At 39.3% G+C, this 24,457-nt stretch overlaps 1 protein-coding gene across 4 annotated transcripts in view; it reads left to right on the top strand.

Annotated features, from left to right (window-relative positions):
* The first annotated feature begins 884 nt into the window (after window positions 1-884).
* Uchl3 (ubiquitin C-terminal hydrolase L3) overlaps window positions 885-24,457 on the top strand; it is a 42,747-nt gene continuing 19,174 nt past the window's right edge. For 2 of the 4 annotated variants that reach the window (XM_034498040.2, XM_076930626.1), the window contains exons 1-5: window positions 885-916; window positions 11,197-11,325; window positions 11,946-12,102; window positions 12,454-12,539; window positions 14,036-14,083. In XM_034498040.2, the coding sequence (XP_034353931.2) occupies window positions 11,251-11,325; window positions 11,946-12,102; window positions 12,454-12,539; window positions 14,036-14,083 (366 nt within the window). In that variant the 5' untranslated portion in view covers window positions 885-916; window positions 11,197-11,250. Of the gene's footprint in view, window positions 917-11,196; window positions 11,326-11,945; window positions 12,103-12,453; window positions 12,540-14,035; window positions 14,084-19,027; window positions 19,151-24,457 lie in introns of all 4 variants that reach the window. The other 2 variants (XM_076930627.1, XM_076930628.1) reach the window with 2 other exon arrangements.

The raw sequence follows: 24,457 nt of genomic DNA, 5'->3' as shown, positions 1-24,457 counted from the left end.
AAAAATCATGACATTTGGCATCCTGAAATTTAGTGGGATGGAGAATGGGCATTCAAAATGCTGCTTCAGTTTGTACAAAACACAAACATTGTACTACATTGTCTGATTCATCTTCGTAGTGGCTCCATATTGTTTCTCAAGCAGAACCGAGTATCTATCTACCTAACACCTATATTCATCATCCGACTATTACCTGTATCTCGGGCAGTGCAATAACAGATAAGGCAAACATATTATTTCAACATCTTCACAAAGGAGCAAGAAAGAGGACCATGATTTCAACCTCTGGCTTGGCTGCCTTAAGGCTAGCAAACCGGTCCCACGCTCCTAGAGTAGGAATCTATGTCGCGCCCCCTAGAGCTTCTGGTTGGCATTGCAAGAAGGTGAGGGCGCCTGCAAGCACGCGGCCTTGGCCAGCGTGTGGCGCATGCGTAGAACTCGGGTGCTCCGCTCGGGAAGGTAGAGTCCAAGTGCGAGGGGAGTTCACTGTTGATTCTGGCTTTGTTTTCTCATGAAATAAGACATGGCTCAGGTTTATCAGTTTAATCCGACTTTTAATTTGAGTAATAATTCCAGGGATGTGTCTTCGTAGGGATAGATTAAGCGTCCTGGGGGTCGTGGAACTCCATTCGTTGGTTTCCCCCGCGGCGCGGCGTTTGGATGGTGCCGGTCCGAGCGCGCGGGGGCGGAAGCTGCGGCGGCAGCGGCGGCGGTGGCGGCGGCGGCTGTCAGAGCTGGAGAGCGGCCGGGGACGCAGTCATGGAGGGTCAACGCTGGCTGCCGCTGGAGGCCAACCCTGAGGTGAGCGCGGCCGGGTTCTGCAGCCGGGGGGCCGAGCGGGTCGGGAGGCCGGCGCCAGCCCGCATGCGCGCGTCTCTCTAAACCCTCTTCTGTCTCGTTTCAGGTCACCAACCAGGTGAGTGCGGTGTCTGTCACCCCGGACCCCGGAGTCCTCTCCGCCTTCCCCGCCAGCCTCCCTGCTGGCCTTCACCTCTGCATCCCTAAGGATCCAAGGATCTCATCCGGGGAGGCCCCCGGTCTGCCCCTGTGGCGGCTCCGCCCCTCTCAGGCCACCACCTGGCTCCGGGAGATGTCGGTGCAGCGAGCGTCCTCCGCCCCTCCGTCGGACCCCTCGTCGCCGGCGCCGCCTTGGGGCCTCGGGGTCTGAGGTTTGGTTGCCTCTCACCTGGTATCCCTACCCGATGCCTTTTCCCCTCTTGGTTCGCCTCCTTGCCGTTGCGGGTTCCATCATGTTCCTTGACCCTGTCCCTTCTAGGTGACTAATTTGCCAACACTTCCTGACTCCCGGCTTTGTAAACTTGCCCACCCAGTTCTGGTAATTCCATCCACCTCCTGTACAATGAAATCACCTTTCAGTCATCTTCTCTTGCCCCATCAAGGTCCTTCTCTTCCCTGCCACGCCCCCTTTCTCTTCCTGTCTTTAAAAGGTGGACCTAGTAGTTGCCTCCTGTACCACACAAAGCCCGGTTTAATCGTTGTCATGCAATTTGTAGCCACCTGCTACTCTTTAAAAGGAAGTTTGTTTTGGATGCTGAAGGTTGGGGCTGGGGATGGCAAACGAGAGGTGCCTTTCAGCCCCCAAATTAGGTGGAGGAATGCTCTCAGATATATATATATATATATATATATATATATATATATATATATATATATATATATATATATATTTGCACAGATGGTTTAATTAGCCTAGGGTTTTCTGCTCTCAAATTTAGTTCACCTTTGACCGTTCTCTTAGTTTGTTATATAGTTTTCTTTATTTTTTCCATCTTTCTTCTCATAACCGAAGGATAAAGATTTATTATCTACATTTAAAATGGTTTTTGAGACCAGACGTCATGGTACATGCCTGTAGTATCACCGTCTGGGAGGCGGAGTAAGGAGGATTTTGAGTTCCAGCCCAACCTGGACTGAGACACTGCCTAAAAACCTGCTTCCCTCCAGTTATTATTCTTGTTATTTTTAATTTGGGGGGGGGGGTTCAAAGCATTTTAGCAAATTCTTTTTATAAAGCACACAGGCTTTATGTTAGAGGTGACATCCTTTTGGAACTTTTGAAAATGTTTACATTTATTTTGCATATGGACACGCTTGTGGAGGTCAGAGGACAACTTTCTGAATTCAGTTCTCTCCGTCCCTCAGGTGGGGCCTTGATCCTTGGGATTAAACACAGGCTTCATACTTGATGACGGGAGGAGGCTTCACTCACTGGTCTGACCCCCTGTAGCTTATGTGGGTTTGTTAGAGATTTTTGTTATCATCACTTATCTTACATTACTGTTCACAGCACCCTTCCTCCGAGGAGGCCAACTTTCTTTTGTTCTCACCTCTTTGACATTTGCTCATCTCATTTTCTTTGTCATGAGAAAAATCTTAAAGAATTTGCAACTTCTGTGCATAAAAAGCAGCGTTTATTTTAGCTATAATCCAAAGTCATTTTTACACGTTACCAATAGCAATTTACTATATATATAAATAGCTTTTCTTCCATTGATCTGTCGGCTCTTTTTACTGTTAGCATCCTATTTATTGTGGCGTTATAATCCAGCATCGTACCTTTTCTGAATTATTTAGGCTTTTTTAATTTCTTTACCTCCCAGATAAATTTTAGAATCCTTGTCAATGTGTACAGAAACTTGATTGGTGAATGTGCCAACAGAATAGACGTAGTCTGAGGAATGTGTCTTTATTACAGTGGATCTTGTAATCTTTGACCAAGGTGTATCATCATTTAATTAGGCCTTTGATTTCTTCATCAGAAATGTTTGTTTGATAGTTTGAGCACATAGCTCTTGAGGGAAAAAAAAATGTTAGATACCTACAAATATGATGATTTGAAGTGCTCTTGTAAATGGTATTGCTTTAAAATTTCAGTTTTAAGTTCTTTGCTGTGTACTGAATGTAATTTTAAAATATGCCCAAATCCTCGACCTTGCTAAACTCAGGGAGCACCGGCACTGCACGTCTGTGTATTTAGTACCTTCTGTGTAGGTCTTGAGGGTTCCTGAACAGACAGAAGTGTTCTCCGCAGTCAGATGCGCAATCCTAGTCTAAACACCTTTGTTTCTTTTTCTTGTCTTATTACACTTCGTAATGTCTTACGTATGAATTTGAAGTGCTGGTTTCTGATTTTAGCTGGGGAAGCATATACCCCTTCATTCTAAAGCGAGGCACTTACAGATACTCTTCTAGAGGCTTGTTCTCAGGCCAAAGAAGTTCTACTTTTTTTCTAATTTGTAAAGATTTTTTATTATGAATTAATGTTCAAATTCCCCAAGTGATTTTTTTTTAAAAAAGCATTTCTTGATGATCATGGAAAGTATTATATATAATTATATATAAAGATAAACGAACAGAGATGTGACCAGTATTCCTCTGGCACCCAAACTAGACAAACTATAAGAAAAAAACTGCACACACACGCACATATACATACATACATACACACACTGGACACTTAAAGTCTGTGATTCAGCTGATCTAGAACATTCCTGGATAACTTTGATACATTATAAAATGCTCACTCTGTGGGCTTGTATCTCTTGTTAATATGGCTATTAAAGCCTTCAACTATAGATGTATTTTAAAAACATAAGAACATAACCAAGGGCAACCTTTTTTATATTGAAGATTTGATTTACCATTTAAAGTCTACCAATGTAATTAGCCTTAGTTGATTTAAAAATAAAACCCTTGAAAATGACATTATTTATTGTTTTAAGGAAACAATACACAGTTTATATAACAACACTTAAAGTCTGACTCGGCTTATTCCTAGAAAATCTTGATAAATTATAAAATGCATTTACTTACATTAACTAATATTTTGAGGTCAACTTTTGCATTACCAATTGTCTGAACAGGAACTAGTTATACTCTGTTGACAAAACTATGATTGTCTTTCTATCCAGTGGGAAGGAGAAAGTAAAGCCAGGCAAATAAATCAGCCATTGTTAAAAGAGCAAGGAGAAAATGAACATGGTGTTGGGGTCAGAGGCTGGCATCAGGAGGCTTTGCCGGACTGCAGATATGTAAATATATGCTGCATATGCCTTGCTGTGCTGTGACTGGGTTTACTTCTTGTAAACTTTTTAGCCACACGTGGTGGCACTTGCCTATAATCAATCCTAGCATTGGGGAAACTGAGGCAAGAGAATCAAGAGTCTGAGACAACCTGGTCTACAGAGTGAGACTGTCTCAGTTCTTGTTGTTGTTTGTTGTTAAGTAATATGTTTTTATTTAGCGAATGGGCAAGCTTCTTAGAAGGAGTTACCTTTAACCAGAATGTCTGTCTGTTTAGTGTCCATGTTCAATACATGACAGAGGGTGGGAAGTGAGTACTTTTGACTAACTGACTTGTGAACTGACTGGTGATTAACTGGAGAATTAGCCCAGCAGGCCTTAAATGCCATTGCCTGTGCCGTGTAGGTGACAGGCCTCACACCTGGCCCACCCCCAGTTTTTCTTATTTTCTTAGCCTAATGGGATCATAAGAGGAGCCTGATCCTGATTTAACTGTGTTACCATCTGGCAGTTACATACTGTTTCATGCTGTGGTGATGCCTGGTGTTAGTAAGAACAGTCATCCTATGTCTGTAGTGATGATCAGTAATAACTGCTAGGCACCATCGAGAAGAGGTATGCTGGATAGTATATCTTTGTAAACAGGGACTGGGTTTTTTTTTTTTTTTTTTTTTTTTTTTTTTTTTTTTTTTTTTTTTTTTTTTTTTTTTGTTAGTATACCGTCAACCTCTTTTAAGATACTTCATTTTGCTACAGATTTGACTTAAAATAAAAGTTAAAAAAAAGAACTTAAGCTCTACCTTATTTACATATATATATTTAAATGGGTAAAAATAGCTGTTGGAAAGTTGTAGATAATTGAGCATTAAGAATTACAACTTTTTAGGGGCTGGAGGGATGGCTCAGTGGTTAAGAGCCCTGACTGCTCTTCCAGAGGTTCTGCGTTCAATTCCCAGCAACCACATGGTGGCTCACAACCATCTGTAATGGAATCCCATGCCCTCTTCTGGGTGTGTCTGAACACAGCTACAGGGTACTCATATACATAAAATAAATAAATCTTTAAAGAATTACAACTTTTTAAAGAAGTATAGTTAATTTAGGTAACCATATCACCTATGAATGTATGACCTGCATGTAAATTTTTTGTGATATGAGTATGGTCAGTTGATTATCTAATGTATATGTGTGTGTGTTTGTGTGTTTGTATGTGTGTGTATACACACATATATATTTATATAGAGAGAGAGTGGGGGAGAGAGAGGGAGAGAGTTGTAACTTAGAAAAATTATGAGGTTTTGAATAGGTAACCTCCCCAGAATTATTCTTAGTTGTGATTTTATTGAGGAAGTAACATTTTCTTGTTTCACATCTAAAGGAAACCTAAGGATACCTTGACATAGTTTTGCTACTTATGTAAATGACGAACGTTAGAAATAGAGTTGTAGGCCATCTGCTAGAGTATTACCAAGAAAATAATTCAGTAATTCTCTCGTAAGTGGGTCCCACTTTCGGGAAAGAAACCAACAGGAGTTGATGCCCTGTGTCTCGCAGCTTCTGCCTCACTTCTGTTTCCTGCTTTGTACACTTTCACCAAACAATCATCAGTACTGCCACTGGCACCTCAGCTCCATCCTCTTGGTCTTCGTTCTTAACTTGCTTCCATCCTTTTATCAGTTTACTAGTGACCTCTCCTCTGACATACCCATGGGCCACTGTTTTTCATTGTATCTGTTGGCCTTAAGAGCAACCTGCATTCTTGAAACATCATGCTTTTTTCTTTTTGCCTTTCTGATAATTCTGATGTTTCCAATTCCCCAATTACTTCTTAGGCTGTCTCCCTTCTGTCTTTTCTGGAGTTCCTGGGGACTTCTTGGTGAGGTTACCATTGATTGCCAACTTGGTGGGAATATCGGTATGAGGGGCTTTCTAGATTATGTTTATTTTATTGTGGGTACCTTTCTGTGGCCTTTGGTCTAGGACTGAATGAAAAAGGAATGTGGGTGAGGTGGTACAGCAGGTGAAGGTGTCTGCCACCGAGCCTGATGACCTGAGACAGCTCTGTGGGACCCGCATGATAGAAGGAGAGCACCAACACTTGCAAATTATTCTCCAGAGGTTGCTGTGGTGTGCTTGTTTTAAGTAAATGATTTAAACAATAATGTTTTAAAGTTGTTTTTTTTTTTTTTTTTTAAAGCCGATGGCCAGCATTCTTCTCTCTCTGCCTCCTGAGTATACACAGAGTGAGCAGCTGCCTCCTGCTCCTGTCGCTATGCTTTCCCCAGCCTGATGGACTGTTGCCTCAGACTGGAACCACAATAAACGCCTCCTTCTTTAAGTTGTTGTCAGGTTTGATCAGAGCATCAACGAAAACAATACCATTCCTTGTAGAGTCTGGGTGTACGCCTCTATGATATTTCCTGAACTGTTGTTTTTATGACATTTGCCATCACATAAATGGCCTCAGTGTCCCTCTAAGCTCTTCCTTCTTCACCATATTGAAGACCTGCATAATTAACTACTACTTTGATATTTCCATCTGGATACTATTAACACCTCAAACAATATAGCTGAAAAAGAAACGGGAATTTCCATTCTCTAAACCAGTTTCTTCCTCTGTCTTCCAATGGCGTTGCAACGCATCCTTTGCTCAAGCCAGTGCTAGTGACTCTTCTGTCCGATCGTGCCATTTTGAAGATGCCATTGTGTCCCTTGATTCTCTGAGTAAATATCTCTCGTCTACTGTATGTGTATTCTGAGACCATGGCCATCTATCCTTCTGTGTAATCTTTGTAATCGTGTAGATTGTCTTCACAGTGCAAGCCGCTCACCCTGACCTGGCCGGCTCTGTGGACGTCTAAGATGTGCTTATTTTCTCCCCTGAAAGCCGTCATCCCGGCTTTTGTTTAGCTTTAGAAAAATGCACACAACATGTTGTAATTTTCTGCTTCAGACACTAATGGTCTTCACTGATTGTTTTTAGGTTACAATGCAAACTCTTCACTGAGGCCAGATGAGGGGGTTCTGCCTATTTCTACCCAGGCCGAGCTTCAGTATTTGAATGCTGAGTCTCTTCTGGCTTCAGAGTCTTCACTTGTTTATTGTTAGCTTGAACTATTTTATTTTAGTTATTTTATGGCAGTGTTTTTTTTTTTTTTTTTTTTTTTTTTTTTGTGATTTATAGCTCAAGTTCAAGACGTACACACTTGTCTTTTTTTGTGCATGTGTGACAGTAAAGTATACACCTCCAGTGTACTTCTTCACCCGCCTTCCAGCCCTTTGTCTTCTTGTTTGCTTTCCTTCTCCCTCACTCCTCTTTCCTCCTCCCTGGCTTTCTTTTTGCACAGGGCTTTGTAGTACCTGAGGCTAGCTTTGTAGTACCTGAGGCTGGCTTTGAACTCTTCATAGTAACACTGTCTTCAGCAAAGGTTGAGTGATTTGAGTCTTACCTGAACATGCCCATATGTGTTAGTTACCCATCTGGTGCTGTGATGAAGCAGCATGACCAAGACAACTCGAGGAGAAAGAGCTTGTTTTGGCTTGTGGGTCTAGATGGGTAAGAGTTCATTGCGGTGGGGAAACAGTAGCTGCAAATGCTAGACACAATGGCTGGAGCATCGGGCTGCGATCTCACGTGCTGAGCCACAAGCACAAAGCAGAGTGCATAACAGAGGCAGGGTGAGAAAGTAAACACTCCAAGCTAGCCTCCAGTGGTACATTTCCTGGAGCAAGACTGCACCACTCTATCTCCCCAGACAGCACAACCTCCTGTAGGCTAGGTGTTCACATATGTGAGCATGAGGGGATTATTGAAGCCACCACACTGTCTTCCATTTGGATGCCTCTCTAAATCCCATGATCCCTGACCTCCGTCTTTTGGGCCTTCCTCTTGTCCTTAGCCATTATGGAAGAGAATGCTGTTCAGGGCTTTTACCATAATCCATGCTGCATCACCTCTGCTTGGTACAGTGGGCTGTTGCTCTGTTGTCCTGAATGATGCTTCTGAGGAAACCACTGTGTGTCTCTTTTTGACCATTTGTTCTTAGTCCACATTGAACCTGCAGCGAAGTAACTCTTTTTTCTTTAACATCCACATAAAATATTTTCAGTGATTTCCTATCCTGGAGTTAAGGTAATGTGATCTTGTCTTATTTTGAGTCAGTCTATTAAACTTTGTTTTGCTAGTTTCTAAGCTGCGATTCGTACTTAACTTATTTCTCTAGTTCCATGCAGTTTCAGCCAGTATACTCTTACTCACAGCGTATGAAGCATTTGCTAGATGAGTGTAGTTATGTTATAACTACACTCATTAATGAACCAGTAACAAGCAGGGACAAAGGCTGTCCTGAGTAGATCTGTGTCACTCAGGAGGAGCTGCTAACTTAGAAAGCTGAGATCCCTAACCACTGTTAGGGTTGGGAGAAGGCTGGAGAAAGCAGTTTTAGGACAGAGTTTAAAAGGAAGTGATTCCCCCCTCCCCCCCAGACTCTTACTGTTTCTTTTCTTTTTGGAAAACTATTTTTTATTTACTTGAGACTGCATATGTCTGACTAGCCCAGCTGGCCTGGCACTGTTGCTCTTCCTGCCCCAGCTTCCTGAGAGCTGGGATTACAGCCACAGTGCCTGAATTTAAATACCCTAATTTGGTAGCAAGGTTGTGATTGGACTGTAGAGTACAAAGTTAATTTTTTTTTTTTTTAGGATCATTAAATTTATTAGGAAACAATAATGATAATAGAATGCTTAAATAGTACCAGTACTGCCTAGATTTTTTAAAAAATACCATCTGCTTTTAAGAACAGGCATTTTTAAAAAATAAAAACTGTTTAGTAGCTATATATTGTAATTTATAAATCATATTTCTTAAACAAAATTTTAAAGTGGTGGAATTTTTGTGAACTAATCAGTTAGGTTTTTTATTGTTGATGTTATTTTATAATCCATTATTTAAACTAGAAAAGGCAGAAGACGTACTAGAGATTATAACCCCGCTACTTGCTTTATCCAAACATAGTACTTCAGTGAAGTAAAGATGGTTTTGTAAATGCACATATGGACAGTTTCTTACATCAGTAATTGTGACAACTCTTCATGGGTCTAGTTAGTTTTGTTGGGTTTTTTCCTTTGACTTTTTTTTTTTTTTTAACCTGGAGCTCACTGGTTTTGTTATACTGGCCAGCAAGGCCCAGGGATTCGCCTGTCTTAGCCTGTCAAGCTGTGGCAGGCAGGACAAGAGTGTGCTGCACCCAGCTTTCTGCATGGATTCTGAAGGACCGAGCTCAAGTTCTCAAGTGACACAGAAAGCCAGCAGTTTCCCACCTGAGACCCCCCACAGCCACAAGTTTAGATTTTAAGATTATTATTTTGCATTTCCTCATAGTTTTGTAAATTTAAGTAAAAAAATGCTCTAGTTGTGTAGATTTTGTTACTTACCTTTAAACTTGACTATGGTAGAATGCCCCCCACCCTCTTTTTTAAAATGAGACAATAAAACTGGCTGGTTTTAATAAAACTAATTATAGTTGACCTTTTACAAAATGTATTCTTTTAAAATTTTCGTATTTGTTTTAAATACAGATCTGGTATTTGTTTTGTATAGAAACAGGACATTTTCATGATTACGTTTTGTTTTTTGAGGCAGGGTCTCACTGTATCTGGAACTCAATACATAGAACAGCTTGGCCTTGAACTCATGGAGATCCTCCTGCCTCTGTCTCCCAAATGCTGGGATTAACAGTGTTTGCCACCATGGCCAGCTGTAGTTACTTTTAAACTGTTTATTCCTTGTATTGTGTGATGGAGTGACTCATGGCAACGTAGATCCAGAGGATAATGCTAATATACTTACTGGATATTAATTGAATTGAGTTTATATGGTATATCATTTCATGATAGGAGTAAGGAATTAAGGTAAATTGTAACTCTTGTTAAGATTTAATGGTTTTTATGATTTCCTACAATGTGGCTTTGTGCTTTTTAATCATTCATTGTATTCTTAGCTTGATCTTAATCAGTGTCATTATAATTGGTGCCTTTTGATTTTGAATCTTGGTTAGTGCTTATTTCTGTTAGCTTTGCTCATATAACGCTGACTTATACTAAAGTCTCTTTACAGTAACTTAGCAGTTTTGTCCAGGTTGCATTGTTGTGAGAATGTTTCTTTATTTTGTAGTACATACATGGCATTACTGGGTCATATGTGCCATTTTATGTAACTTTATAGTTAGTATGATTTTATGAGTATCAAAATTAACAAATCCTCTGATCACGTCTTAGCATTAGAGATGTTACTAGTTGGGGTACAGCTGGTGTTTCCAGATTCTTGACATCTTATTCAAAGCACTGAAATAATGCACAGAGATTTGCAAAGGGAAGTATTTTTAGATCTGCGTGTGAACCCTGGAATCCTGAGTAGTAATCTGGTGAAGAATGACATGGTGGAGGGCCCTCGCTCTCTGTGCTTCTAGACCATGCAGCTTGAAGAGAGAGCTAATGTAATACATGTCGTGTCCTTCTTCCCAAGAGAGATTCTTAGCTGCCTTTCTTTCCATCCGCCCATCCTTCTGTCCATCTTGGAAGTGTTTGCCTGCATGTGTGTCTGTGCACATGTAGCTTTCTTATTGACAAAATGCTTAGCTATCTGTCTTTAAACTTCAGATCTTATTTTTGGATATCACTGTAAATTGTTGATGTACTAAAATAATAATTCATTATTTAATTGATGCACTAAAGGCTGGAAATAAGTTCTTAAGGCGACTTGTATGTCTTTGATGAAGTCCTGGCTAACATATATAATTCCAAAGTTACAGATTTGAGAACAGATGTGTTTCCTGTGTTACGGGTTTTAACTGTTTGGTATGTGATAGACATTGGTCTCTACCTCCCCTACGCAGTGCAGACTGGCTTTCCTGTGTTCTGTGACCCCTCAGGCTCTGGTCTATTGACAGTTACGGACTGTACGTGTTTGTGTGCTGCAGCCAGTGTTTGCTAGTGCTGCTTTCCTTCTGCATTCTTACTGCACATTAGTGACACTTGATCACATTCCTTTTTGTATATTAGGTATGTAGTACACACGTGTCGGTCATTTCCTTGTTAACACTCTGAGGGGTGTTCTCTCACCAGTTAACATTTTGCTGCTTTTTCTTTTACTAGTTTCTCAAGCAATTAGGCCTGCATCCTAACTGGCAGTTTGTTGATGTGTACGGGATGGAGCCTGAACTCCTTAGCATGGTACCGAGACCAGTGTGCGCAGTGTTACTCCTCTTCCCTATCACAGAAAAGGTAATTGTAAAGCAAGATATGCAGTTTCTGGTAAATGCACATCTTTGATGTTGAATAAAAATAGTCTTTAAAAACAAGTGATGCCTATGTTGCATATAATCAGCAAAATAAAAAGTAAGGAAATCTTAATGCGTATCAAAAGATATATAATTATAGATTAATGACAAAGCTTTCTGTTAGTCTTTTACAAAACTTCAGTTTTTTTATCTTAACAAATATGGTTAGTTTGCCTCAGCTTTGTAACAGCGACTGACTTTAACACTGGTGAAGGAAGCTGAGTGCCAAGGAATGTGATTGCAATCCTTGCTACCTGAAAGGCTGAGGCAGGAGAATCGTTTGAGCTCAGGAGTTGCAGACTGGATTGAGCAATACAGTGAGACCCTTGTGTCTCACACAAGCAATGAGTAGAGTAACCAATGTGAGAATGCCTTTTCTTTCCCAAATTGTTACCGTAAGTCAGTTAGCACTCCTTCTCAGTCTTTTGTCAGTGATTTATGATCTTTTTAAATTCTTTCTTATGTTAGGCCCCACCTCACCTTTCATACCCTTTCTTTATAAACTTGTCTTGTTTAGTGTGTGGTTTTTGCATGTGGACTATTGACTTTTTTTCCCCCCAATAGTATGAAGTCTTCAGAACAGAAGAGGAAGAAAAAATAAAATCTCAAGGACAAGATGTTACATCATCAGTATATTTTATGAAACAAACCATCAGCAATGCCTGTGGAACGATTGGACTAATCCATGCCATTGCGAACAATAAAGACAAGATGCACTTTGGTAAATCATTTTCTGTTAGTTTTCCTCTTCAGATGTGTTAACTTCATTGAACAGTAGGGGGTGCTCTAATTCTCTTCAACTATAAAGTAATGATTATGGGAATGTATATATGTATAACCTGCCAGGACAGAAATAAATCCTTCCCATTCTTCATATTGTTGATGAACAGTTCAGCAAAAGAATATTTGACTTAATTATTTATCCCAAGATTCTTAGATTCTTACCAGTTAAAGAATTTTTACCTAAAAAAAAAAAAAAAACAAAAAACAAAAAAACCAAAAAACTGTACATTTACTGTTAAAATTTTTTTGTAATTAAAATTAAATTTTTAATCATTTTTGAAATTCTCAGAATCAGGGTCAACATTGAAAAAGTTCCTGGAGGAGTCTGTATCAATGAGCCCTGAAGAAAGAGCCAAATACCTGGAGAACTATGACGTCAGTACCTTCTTTCTATCCAACCTCATCCATGGGCATTTTACAGGATTCTAGATTCTGTTTGCAGTTTGTCGTGAGGCCATAGTTTGGGGAGGCATCACTGTCATATCCATAAAAAAGGGCTTCGGTTTTACTGAGGTAGCTGTACCTGAAATATCGGTAATGTTGCGTTAACAGTTCTGTGTCCAGAGCGGATGAATAAATAATTTAGTCTTCAAATTAAGTCCTGGGCGCTCTAATCCAGTTTGAAGTGATTGTTTTAACATTTATTATTTTTGAAAATCGTTTTTCTTTTGAAGGCCTTTTGCCTTTTAATAACATCAGTAGATGATAAGTTCTTTGAACTTAGAAGAAATACGATGTACATTTTTATACAGTTTGTTTAATGTTCCAAAATATTTTAGTTTTTTTAAGTTTAAAAATATTTGGAAATTTTTTACAACATCTTTATTTTGCATAAAAGTAAACAACATGATAGTTGCTAGTAATTCCCCTAGTAAGAGGTAGCTGCCACTAATGTTTTTATAGGAAACATGTATATATATACACAATAGGTTTTTAATTTGATCACACTGTAATACTGTTTTATAACTTGCTTTTTTCACTTATCACAAACGTATTAACACCAGTAAGTATATATTTAACATTATTATTTTAATGGCTGAGTAGCTTTCCATTGTATAGTATATTTAACTAGTAAAATGCTGTTTGAAATCCAAGAGTTTTCTCTCTTTCACTACTTAAAATTATTACAAACTTGAGTGAAATATATTACTATCAGGTTTTAGAACCATTCTTAATTTCATGTAATCATGTCCATTAAATACATCAACATATTAATGCCTAGAAGAGAAATTGCTGATCAGTTTGCATGTCTTAAGGCTTTAATACTTACCACCAAATCGCTATACATAACAATTAGACTTTTATCCCTGATTTTCTATTACGTCCATTTCTCTGCATCTTTGATAGTAGTGGGTATGACTGGAGCACTTTTAAGTTAGCTAACTGAATTCCCTACCTTCTCATAAATGCATGCCTTTTGCACCACATTTTAAAATTGCTGACTGAAATGCATGATTAAGCATAAATACAGGCAGAGCTGCAGGAGCATGCACCTTGGAGAGAGACAGATGGCTGAGCGTCTTCAGTCTCTGTGAGATGCTCACTTTATTCCAATCCCAAGTGAATAAAGTGTTAAGTGTTGCTCTAACAATTAAGGAAGCTAAATGACCCTCTCCTTGCACTGTGTAAATTAGAAACGATGAGCTAGTCAGTTTCCTAATGCTTAAGGGATTTGTGGGTAGAAAGGACAGCAGTTCATTTGCTTACTGAGATACAGTTCTGAAAGGTTTCGTGCTAAACTGCTCCTAAAGTTCTTCCCATTTCCCACCTCGTTACAGGATTCTAGATGGTAAACACTGAGCTTTGTTGCTGTTTTCATTTAAAAGATAGTTGTTTTATGTTTTTGTAAATAGTTTATATTCTTATTACAGGCTATTCGAGTTACTCATGAAACCAGTGCACATGAAGGTCAGACTGAGGTATTTCACATTTCTTTTCACAAATGTTGCTGTGTGTAAATTTGGCCTTCCATTGTAGGACTTGTGGAAATGTATTTCCCTACTTTTGTTTTCTTTTGTTTTTCCTTAGAATTTGTTTTTGCAACAGCAGCAACCATAGAGTGATAGCAAACGAAATGTCTTGCGCAGGCTGCTAACATGGTACATTAATGTCTGGTCCACCCTGCCAGATCTGTTCACAGGTTGTAGGTGCTTTGCTCCTTACTTTACTTAACAGGTGGCCTCTGTTTCCCTGTCAGATTCCCATGACTTCTTCGTATCCACTTAGCTTGTATAGTTTTGGGCATTGCTGTCATGCCTCGCTTCCAGAAAAAAAAAAATGTGTTGCTCAGTGGCCCTGTTCTGGGCCACCATGGTCTTCACCAGCTTCATGCTAGTGGGGCGCTCTGCTGGGCCACGGTTCTGCTCCTTTGGTTGCCTCTTCTTACTTTATTGACTTCTCTCATCCATTCATTCTCTCTCCTTTTCTAAAGCCCTTGCTCTTGTGGGAACTTTGTCAGAAAATATCCAGTTAGAATGACTAGAATTTAGTTAAAGCCAATGGTATATTTAGAGCACCAGGCAATTATACATTTTCACCATATGTGACTTGAAATCACACTTTCCAGGGCAGAGATGATTTTGGAAGAAGAAGGGAGCCAGTGAAAGGGAGAAATTATGAAAATGTCATGGTAAAATTTATTATTTTATACACTTAATATATACTAATAAACGAGGAAATACTCACATTTCACACAGGGTGATGTTGCCTATTGACTTTAAAAATACTTGGAAATTTTTTATAATTAAGAAACTAATTTTAGATTAGTCTCAAATCCATTTTAAGGCTGAAATACTTTGATACTATGATATAGCTGTAATTATTCTTCTTTCGGACTGTATGAGTGAGTGTTTGACTAATTGAAACACTGAGTGTCCTTCTAAGTATCCCTTCTGAGCTGCTCTTGGATTGGTCTTTTACCGTTGGAGACTGTTGGTTTGTATCCGTTCACAGTAGGCCTCTGGTTCACAGTAGGCCTCTGGAGCGAGCAGCTCAGAGTCAGTGCAGGGCCCCTGCTGTTTACGTTGCTTGTTGTGAGCCTCAGGAAGTTTGGGCTGCAGAGTTGTTGGGTTGAGTTAAAACTAGTGATGAGGACCAACAGGAGATTATTATAAGATGCCAGTTACTTATAATAAAGCAATTCATACATAATCACTTTCAAGAATGCTTGTCTGTCTTTGTGGTGCCTTCTCTTCAGGTCCCTTCTGGGGCTTCATTAAGTGTGTTGGTCTACCATCTAAATGACAGACACATCTCTTTTTGTCCAGACTAAAACTTCGTCATACTTTGTGCTCCTGAATGCCACCACAGGAATGACCCACTGGCGTTTTAGAATATCCTTGGCCTTGTTTGAGGGTGTCATCTGGGCCTTTCTTTCTGTCCCTTCATGTTTCTACAGTCTTAACCCCATTACATTTCCTGACATCTAATTCAATTGTGACTCAAACTTTTGTTTTCCTAGTGAAGTGATTCTCAAAGTGGAGTGGAAGAAAGGTAGTATTTTTTAGGGGGCTTTTCCCAAGCCTTACTCCCACAAGAATTAATTTCTCCTGCTTTATCATGTCTCACAGTTGAGACTCATTGTTAGAGCTATATCGTTTACATACGCTATAGCCTGGAGATATATGGGTTAAAAAACAGTTTGAGGCTGTCACACGTTTCTTTGTCAGTGTCGCCCCCTCTAGCCTGCCTGCCTTCAAGCCTCTCCTAACCCTGGCTGCTTTGGCTATTTCTCCGAAAACATTTCTCTCCATCAGTCTCTTATTTATTGCTATTCTTTTTATAAATTCTCTTTGTGAAAATATTTTATCTCACAGCATCTGCATTTCTGTTCTTCTCAGCCTTCAGAATTAGCTTCAGTGTGACCCTCTACATAAGGCACTCAATAACTTGGATATGTTTTGTCTATGCTATGCACTCTTTCATGTGACTGCAATGTTTTGCATTTATTTATTTTTCATATTCTTTTTAGCTACTTAAATATGTATTTTTAAAGCCACATGTGGTAGTATCAGTTTAAAATTTTAGTACCTTGAAGGCCAAGGCATAAAGATCATCAGGTTGAGGTAACCTAGGCTATGTAATGAGTTCCAGGCTCACCCAGGTTGCATAGTGAGACCCTATGTCAACAAACAACCAGTGATACATACTTTCCTGCATTTTAACAATTCTAGACTCAGGATCTGTCTAAGCCGTTGGCATAATTTACTTAGTACTGTTTCTACCTTAGTGGTATATAAAATTTCTCCTATAAGTAAATAATACCTTAGCTTATGAGGTGGGGAATTTTACCTCTTGTTGTGGTTCTTAGGCCTAGGATTGACACGTTTATTTGCACATTTCAAGTTATTCAGAACTGTTCTTTACATATAAGGCTTACTACATATTTATTGTTTTCAGTATTGGGTTAGAAATGTCTTTTGTGGTATGAAAACTTAAAAAAAAAATGGCTTAACAGTTAAAAGCACTTACTGTTCTAGAATAATTCTCCCAGAACTGAACCTGGGTTCAGTACCAAGCACTCACATGGCCTAGCTCGGAGCTCCTTGTTACTCTAGTTTCAGATGATCTGAAACCCTCGTCTGGCCTCTGTGGTGCCTGTGTGCATGTGGTACAAATACGTAATCAGACACAACACTTCAATCTCAGTACTTAAAGGAGGCAGAAGCAGGAGAGTGTCTGGGAGGGCTAACCCAGCCTGCTCTATATAGTAAGCTCCAGACTAGCTGTGGACAGCCAGTGAAACACTGTCTTTAAAATAAAAACAAGACAGATATTTTGGAGTTCTTCAGTAAGTTTTTTTTTTTTTTTCCAGAGCTGAGGACCAAAGCCAGGGCCTTGCACTTGCTAGGCAGGCGTTCTACCACTGAGCTAAATCCACAACCCCTTCAGTAAATAGTTTAACTAGGGCATTTTTATATGAGGTCAGTCTCTTGTTTTGTATGATTGGTTTGCACATCACAATATGATCTTACTACTTTCTCTCAGTAATTACATATTAATGTCCTCTTGTCACTGAAGAAAAAGGCCCACATCCATTTCACAACCAGCTTAAACCTCTACCAGGGACAGTTTTCTCTCTTCATTTTGTTTCATTATCAAGAACATGCTGTACAGGATGACTGATTACAAGCCCAGCAGAACGAGGCACTTCTCAGTTGACATTCCTCTTCCCAGATAATTCTAGCTTGTGACAAGTTGACAAAAAAAAAAAAAAAAAAAGTTGGAAAAAAAAAAAAGACAGCAACAAAACTAACCAGAACACTATCAAATAATACAGATTTGTTAAGAGAACTTTAGTTTTAATATGATGTTCAGTTTAATGCCATATTTGGACTTTTCTCAATGTAGTAAACACAGGAGCCTTCTGGTATACCTCTTCTCACTGTGCAGCTCCCCCTTTCTCACCGCTCTGATCTTGCCTTCAGTCCTTTTCCAGGGAGGCCTTCTTTCATCATCTCCCTATTTTATTGTCTATCATCAAATGCCATTTCCTTCCTGGTCTTTTGAAAGTCTATAGCAAGCTTGTTCTTCCTTTCATTTGTTTCTTCATCTTGCTCACTGACTAAGATGTGGGTTCCATGAGAACATGGACCTTGGTTGTCATATATGCTTTACATTCCCAGTGTAAGGCTGGCCAAAACAGGCTTAAGTAAAAAATAACGTGGTATAAAGTTTAGAACATAGGGTGTAGGTTTTCATACTGACTCCTGTGCTTATTCATGTGGGCAAGATATTTTCCTTGTGTAAACTAAAGCTAATACTTCCTACCTTATGAGATTACTATAATGATTAGTGAGTTACTTTCAAAAGTTGCTTGAGAGTGGTGCCTGGCATTTGATGGGCAGTCAGTGAATATGGACGGTGATATTATTTTAGTAGGCATTGAGAAAATTTAATCTGAATGGCAATGGGAATGAAGTCAAATCAAAGGAAGTTTGGACTTTATAGGCAAAGGTACCAGAGATGGTATGTCTAGTGTTTATCAAATTGGGTTTCTGAATTGAGTTTAGATCATGAAATTGTATTTAATTTGTAATGCAGTATAGTGGTTTTGACCTATAAAAAGCTTTGAGTTTATGTGTATAAATCTTAAGGTCATGGCAGATATTTTTAGTCTTTTGTCTTTGGGTAGGAGCTTGTGAACTCTCAGAAGAGAATAACGGGGAGGCAAAAATAAACTGGGGTCACCTAGGTATTAGAAGGAATGGACAGAGGAAGAGGAACCAGTAGTTAGTGTGTACTGAAGTTGATGACAGACATAGATGGCATGGTTTGTATACCCAGAACATGATGAGAAGGGAGAGGCAGAAGGGGATTGTATGAGGAGATTTGTGAGCTAAAGGAGAAATCCTTTAAGTTGAGCCACTAATATTTTGTGTTTTGTTTTTTTGGGTTTTGCTTGTTTGTTTGTTTGTTTGTTTGTTTGTTTTGCTTTCCAGAAGATTGGCTGTGGTCTACTGCCACAGTTGAATTGTTCCATAGATGTTTTTCACTATCTCACCATTACTGTCTGTCAGACACTGGCTAATTCAGAAATTTGGACAGTAGGCCCACTTCACTTAGCTTTGTTTACTCACTGAGAGATATTTCTTTTGTTTTTAAAACTAAACTTAAAATGACAACAACAAAAAACTAAAAACAACAACAAAAAAATCCAGGAGAATGGGATACTGGTCATTAAGTTTTCAGTGGAGGCGTCTCTATCCTTCCATCTGTCACGTGTTACATCATCATTTTGTATTCTAGATAGCTAGAATAATAGTGTTCATGTCCCTTTAACAATGGTACAGAAGTGACTCAGAGTATGTGCTGTTTGCTTCTATAGGAGCTTTAGGAATTACAGGTATTATCTCCCTTTACAGATGAAGCAGCTGCCGCAAGGTGAGGTTCAGCCTCTGTCCCCAAGGCTTAGCCAGAACTTGAACTCGGGCAGTCTCGCTGCGTGGTCCACTTCTAGTCCTGCCAGCCAAGTGCTGGGATCACAGGTGTGTGCCCCCATGCCAGGCCACACAACACAATAGAAAGCTGATAGGCTGATTGTGTAGCCACTTTATGCTTTGCACTAAAGTGATAATCGTCCTACCTTGGGTGGGAAATAGACTGAGGAACAGTAACCTGATAGCATTTTGTGCTTGAATTTCATCTCTGTAAGGAGTTTGTGATTTTGGTCTTTAAAGTGCCATGTTAGAAAATTTACTGATATGATATTAAGCAAAGTTTTGATCAACAAAAGTGTTGTTCTACATATATGCTACAGTAGTATGTGGCTCAATGCTAAATGTATGGTTAAACATTTGAATAGTTATGAAATGACTGTAATTAGATGTAAGCATATTTACTTAATTTAAAATGGACTCCAGTCCTGTCAGAGTGCTAGAGGTGGTTCAAAGGTGATACAGTCTGGGTATCTACCAGATTACCTGGCAGAATAAACGATTCTTTTGAGGCACAACGACTGTGATAGCATGAACATTTTTAGTTATTAATGAACAGTCCATAGTGCAGCAATGGACAAAAATTTGCAAGTCATACATGAAGGTGAGAAAGAAAAATCAAAGTGTACTGTGCCTTCAAACTCTACTTTCAGGTCATTTTCCAGAAAGAACCATGTAAACTATAGTAATTATTACTGTTGTATAGCTTACAAAAGCGTACAAGTTTATTCTTTTAAATAGACACGCCAAAACTGAAAGCAAAGAAAAATACATTTAGCATTAGTTACATATTTAATTCCAGTCTTGTAGAATAAGCTAAACAGTTCTTATTCAAAACTTTAGTAGAAATAAATCTTTGCATACTTTCAGGTGAGTGAATCATAATTTACCTTCCAGTTCCTTAATTTTGACTATTAGATTCTTAGTTTTTCAACTTCTAAAACACTTTATTAAATAATTCTTTACTCAGATGTTCACTGGTGGTTCTTCCAAAGAGGTTCCTCATAGGTGCAATTGCTGGGCTAAGGGACAGACATGTGTAAGGCTTGCAGCCCATAGGGTAATTGTCTTTCCTTTACTTGGTCAATTAAACAAGTGAATTGAACACGCTCTGTGCTAGAAGCTGTGCATTGTAAACATGAATAAGAAACTTCTTTTCTTCAAAGGTCTTCTATTTCAGTCACTAATGGCTTTGAGCATAGCCAGTGCTAGTGACTAAATTCTTAAATGGTCCCCCTTTTTAATTGATTTTTCGACAGTTTCATACATATAAAGAGTGTGTTTTGATACCAGTGTTAAATTCTGTTTTTAAATTTTTCATTGCTTGATAGAAGGACATACTGTTTCCTTGCTAATGACTATTCAAGGTTCTTTAGTAAGTTTGTAAAATGAATTTAAGTCACAGTAAAATCAAATTTAATGTATAATGAAATATATAATTTGTTTTGGTTAATGTTGACTTTTACACACAAGTTTAATTGCTGGGTAAGATTCTGATTTCAAGTATATAGTTACAGATAGGTAAATATAATTAAGGACATATTACACACAGTTGTGTCTCAGTATTTCTGGTGGATAGTGTTAAAAATAGTGGTAGAAAAAATAATTTCTTGTGTAAAACATTTGTTTAACTTTTATTCATTGTTCATTTTATGTGTCCTTTGAATAGCTTAGTTTAGTATTTGCATATAATCTCTCTATATATATCCTTTTGTGTTCTTAAAATCATCTGTCAATTTCTTATTGGTAGATATTAGATGTTAGGGATAATAAGAAAACTATATTTCATCAGCACACATGCATAATAGATAATAGTATTTTCAGTCTTTGATTGGTTAAATCAACATACGGAGAACTCATAGAAACATAGCCAAGTGTGTGTGTCTCTGTGTGTGAGAAAGACTCTGTTAGAATCTAGCTATTAATTGTGTAGATACGATTTACACCTTCCTTGCAAACTGAAGCGAAGATGTTTACATTTTTAAGTCTCTTGCTCCCTTTGTTTTGTATGTATCAGCATGCTTGTGAGGGAATACCAGGGCGTGTGTTTGGAGGTCAGAAGACAACTTTTTGGAGAAAGTTCTTTTCTTCCATTCTGTAGGTCCAGGACCCTACATCTGTAGGTCATTAGGTTTGGTGGCAAGAGCCTATGCCATTTGAGCCATCCTGCCAGCCCTGAGGTATAGCAGAAACCATCCCATTCTGCACAAAGCAGCTCCTGCATACCTGAGGGGAAGGCTCCCTCACATTTATCACCCTTCCTTGAGGGCTTTTCTGTCTTCTTCCCTTTGCTGTGAAGGCAAGGGCTGGTAGGAAGAACTCAGTTCCTATATAGAACTGAAATTTCCCATTAAGGTATGTAAGTCCAATTTTGCTAAAAAGTTTGAAATTATAGAGGCTGGAGAGATGGCTCATCAGTGAACTGGGTTCGGTTCCCAGCACCCCTGTCAGTGGCTCAGGACCCCAGGCAGCCGCAGCTCCAGCTTACCGAAACCCTCTCTGACCTCCCTGTGTGCGCACACACACAGACGAACACATAACTGAAAGTAAAGTAAGTTCTTTAAAAAGTTGGAACCATTTTTTGTTGAAGTAATAATTTAAATAGACATACTCTTGGGCCGACCATTTAAGCGGTGGCGACTCTGCTTAGCTCAGCCAAGTGCTCCACAGATGGAAGTGGCCAGGGGCCATGCGCGTGCCACAGTTAGAATCGGCCAGCCAGAAACACTGGCCCTGGCACCCAAGAGATGCCAGTGTGGGAGATGGCTCTGCCAGTCTACCACACTGTCTCCACAAGGCTAGGCTGTGCCCAGACCATCCCGCCATCCACAGGGGCTGTGTAGGAATGAGACTCTAATGCTTAGATTATCCAGAGGCTTTATATGTTTGGTAATGATCAATAACAAGATGCCCACACAATTAGAGGTGTAACCCAATAACCTAGATATATCAACTCTCTTTGACTGCTAGAGACAGGCACACGTCCGCTGCCATGTTCCCCTCTCTCTCATCCTCCTTCCCTCTCCCTCTCTCCCTCTCTCCCTCTCTCCCTCTCTCCCTCTCTCCCTCTCTCCCTCTCCCCCTCCTCCTCCTCTCCCTCTGTCTCTCCCTCTCTGTCTCTCTCTGTCTCTCTCCCTCTCTCCCAGCTCCTCCTTTTCCTTCTCTTCTTCTCCTCCTCACTCCTCCCACCTTAGCTCCTCAATTTTTAGTTCACTTCCCACAACCTGATTTCCTTCCCAAGACTTGGGGTAAAGTGCTTGGAGGCAAGTTCATTTCGTTTTTTGTTTTCAGAGTAAGCCACACTGGGGCTGCCTGGCTGGCTCCTTAGGCTCTTTCCTCCCACTGTTGCTTCTCCATCTTTCCCCTGTGGAGGGAGGCCTTGCCTTTCTCTGCCCTCTCTCCTCCTTTTCCAGTTTCTAAATTTCAGAAATGAGAGTGGTAAGCTATTCCTTGAAGGGAAACATCTATACTGAACTCAGAAAATCCACCTTTTAGATCTAACTAGTTGCCATTCTTCCATCTGAAGCGGCCTTAGTTATAGAAGCAGAATTGACATACAGAGATGGGAAGGTCCTACCGTTCACTGTGGTCTATGGATCAGAAGGCATTTTAGGAGAAAAGAATTTTGTACTTAATGAAAAACTTATTTGGGGCTATTCTCAAACTATGTGAAAAGAATTTCTGAGACTTAGTCTAGGTAGCTTGACAACAGTAAGTCCATATTTCACATAACATTAGAAATTAGGAAAAAAAATTAGAAATTAGCACAGTTGTTAGTGCTGCATGGGAGGGTAGGTGTTAAAAATATCTGAGGCTGTGGGCATCTGCCTCGTCGTACGGTGAAGAGACATTGCCAATAGAGGCTGTATGCTAATTTATGGATTTGGTTTCTGGCTTGTGCTTGATTTTGTCATCTTTGCCTATTGAATGGGGAGAAGTTTTCATGTTTTGCATGGATCTGACTTTATTTTCCCCTATTTTAAATTCCAACCTTAAATTTCTTATCCAATGTATTGTGTTGAAATCTAACCTAAAATTTGCAGAAATTCACTTAAAATTAAATTATAATACCTAGATTTTAAGGTTTGGAATCCTTATGAATATATGTATCTCCACCCAGAGACACATATGTATCTTTAAAAGATTATACATTTATAATTTTTTTTTACTGTATTCAACATCCCTAAAGAGGTTTTTGTTTTTCTTTCCATGTCCTATTTTTATGACTCAGTGATAGTTCTAATGTTAAAAGAATACCCTGTGAAGCAGAGGGGTGATGGGTCAAAGGTTAAGAGCCCTTGCTACTCTTCCAGAGCACTGGTAGCTTCTGGCAACCATATTGGACAGCTCATAGGCTGTAACTACAGTCTCAGAGAATCAGAGGCCTTCTTCTGGCCTCTGTGGGCACTGCATTAGTGTGACATAAATTCATACAGACAGACCCACATACATATAATAAAATACCAAAAGGAAATCTTTTATATTCAATTATGAGCAAGTGCATATTTTATTAACAAGTCATAATCATGTTATAAGAAGCTAATTTTTTTTTTAAAAGAAAGGTGTTTACTATACTCTGTTGATTTATGGTATTTCCAATATGTAACTACTCCTTTCGAAGATCCAATTAGTTTCTCTAAGTCTTCTCTAGAAATAAATAATAAATAAATAAATAAATAAATCTTAAAAACAAAAAAGTCAGACTGTGTTGGGGATGCAGCACAGTGATAGAGTTTTCCTAGTTAGGCTTTGAGTTCAGTCTCCAGCACTGAAAAGAAAAGCAAGGAAGTAAATAAAATAAATGAAATTTTATTCTTTAAAAACATTTTTAAAAAGATTTCTTTGCTATTTAGTGTGTATAAGTATTTTGTTTGGATGCTTGTCTGTGTACCACATGCATGCTTGGTAGCTGCAGAGGTCAGAATAGGGCATTGGATCCCCTGGCACTGGAGTTGCGGATGGTTGTGTGCCTCCATGTGAGTACTGGGAATGAAGCCCAAGTCCCCTGCAGGAGCAGCAGGTGCACACAGGAGGCTGGGACAGGAGGAGTTTGAGGACAGCCTGGGTATGTGGTGAGACCCCGTCTCTAACTCCCTTCCGCTCCCTCCTCCCCAAGTCCCCGGGAAATCTTAACCTAGCTATAGTCTGTTGGTGATTATGTTGTATATGTTTTCAACAATAGTAATTGTTTTAAGTATCTTTCATGTTGAGGAAATTACATGTTGTCATGTAATTATAAACAATGACGGGTTTCAATGAAAAAATGCTTTGACTATAAGCCAAATTATACTTATTCTATTGTAGCATTTTATGATAATTTAGATGGCACTTAACAGGCTTTTGGTTTTTAACAGGGGA

Source organism: Arvicanthis niloticus, chromosome 3, assembly GCF_011762505.2.
Source record: "Arvicanthis niloticus isolate mArvNil1 chromosome 3, mArvNil1.pat.X, whole genome shotgun sequence".
Taxonomy (NCBI): Eukaryota; Metazoa; Chordata; class Mammalia; order Rodentia; family Muridae; genus Arvicanthis; species Arvicanthis niloticus.
Note: the sequence above shows the minus strand (reverse complement) of the source record. Positions and strands in the feature narration are given on the sequence as shown.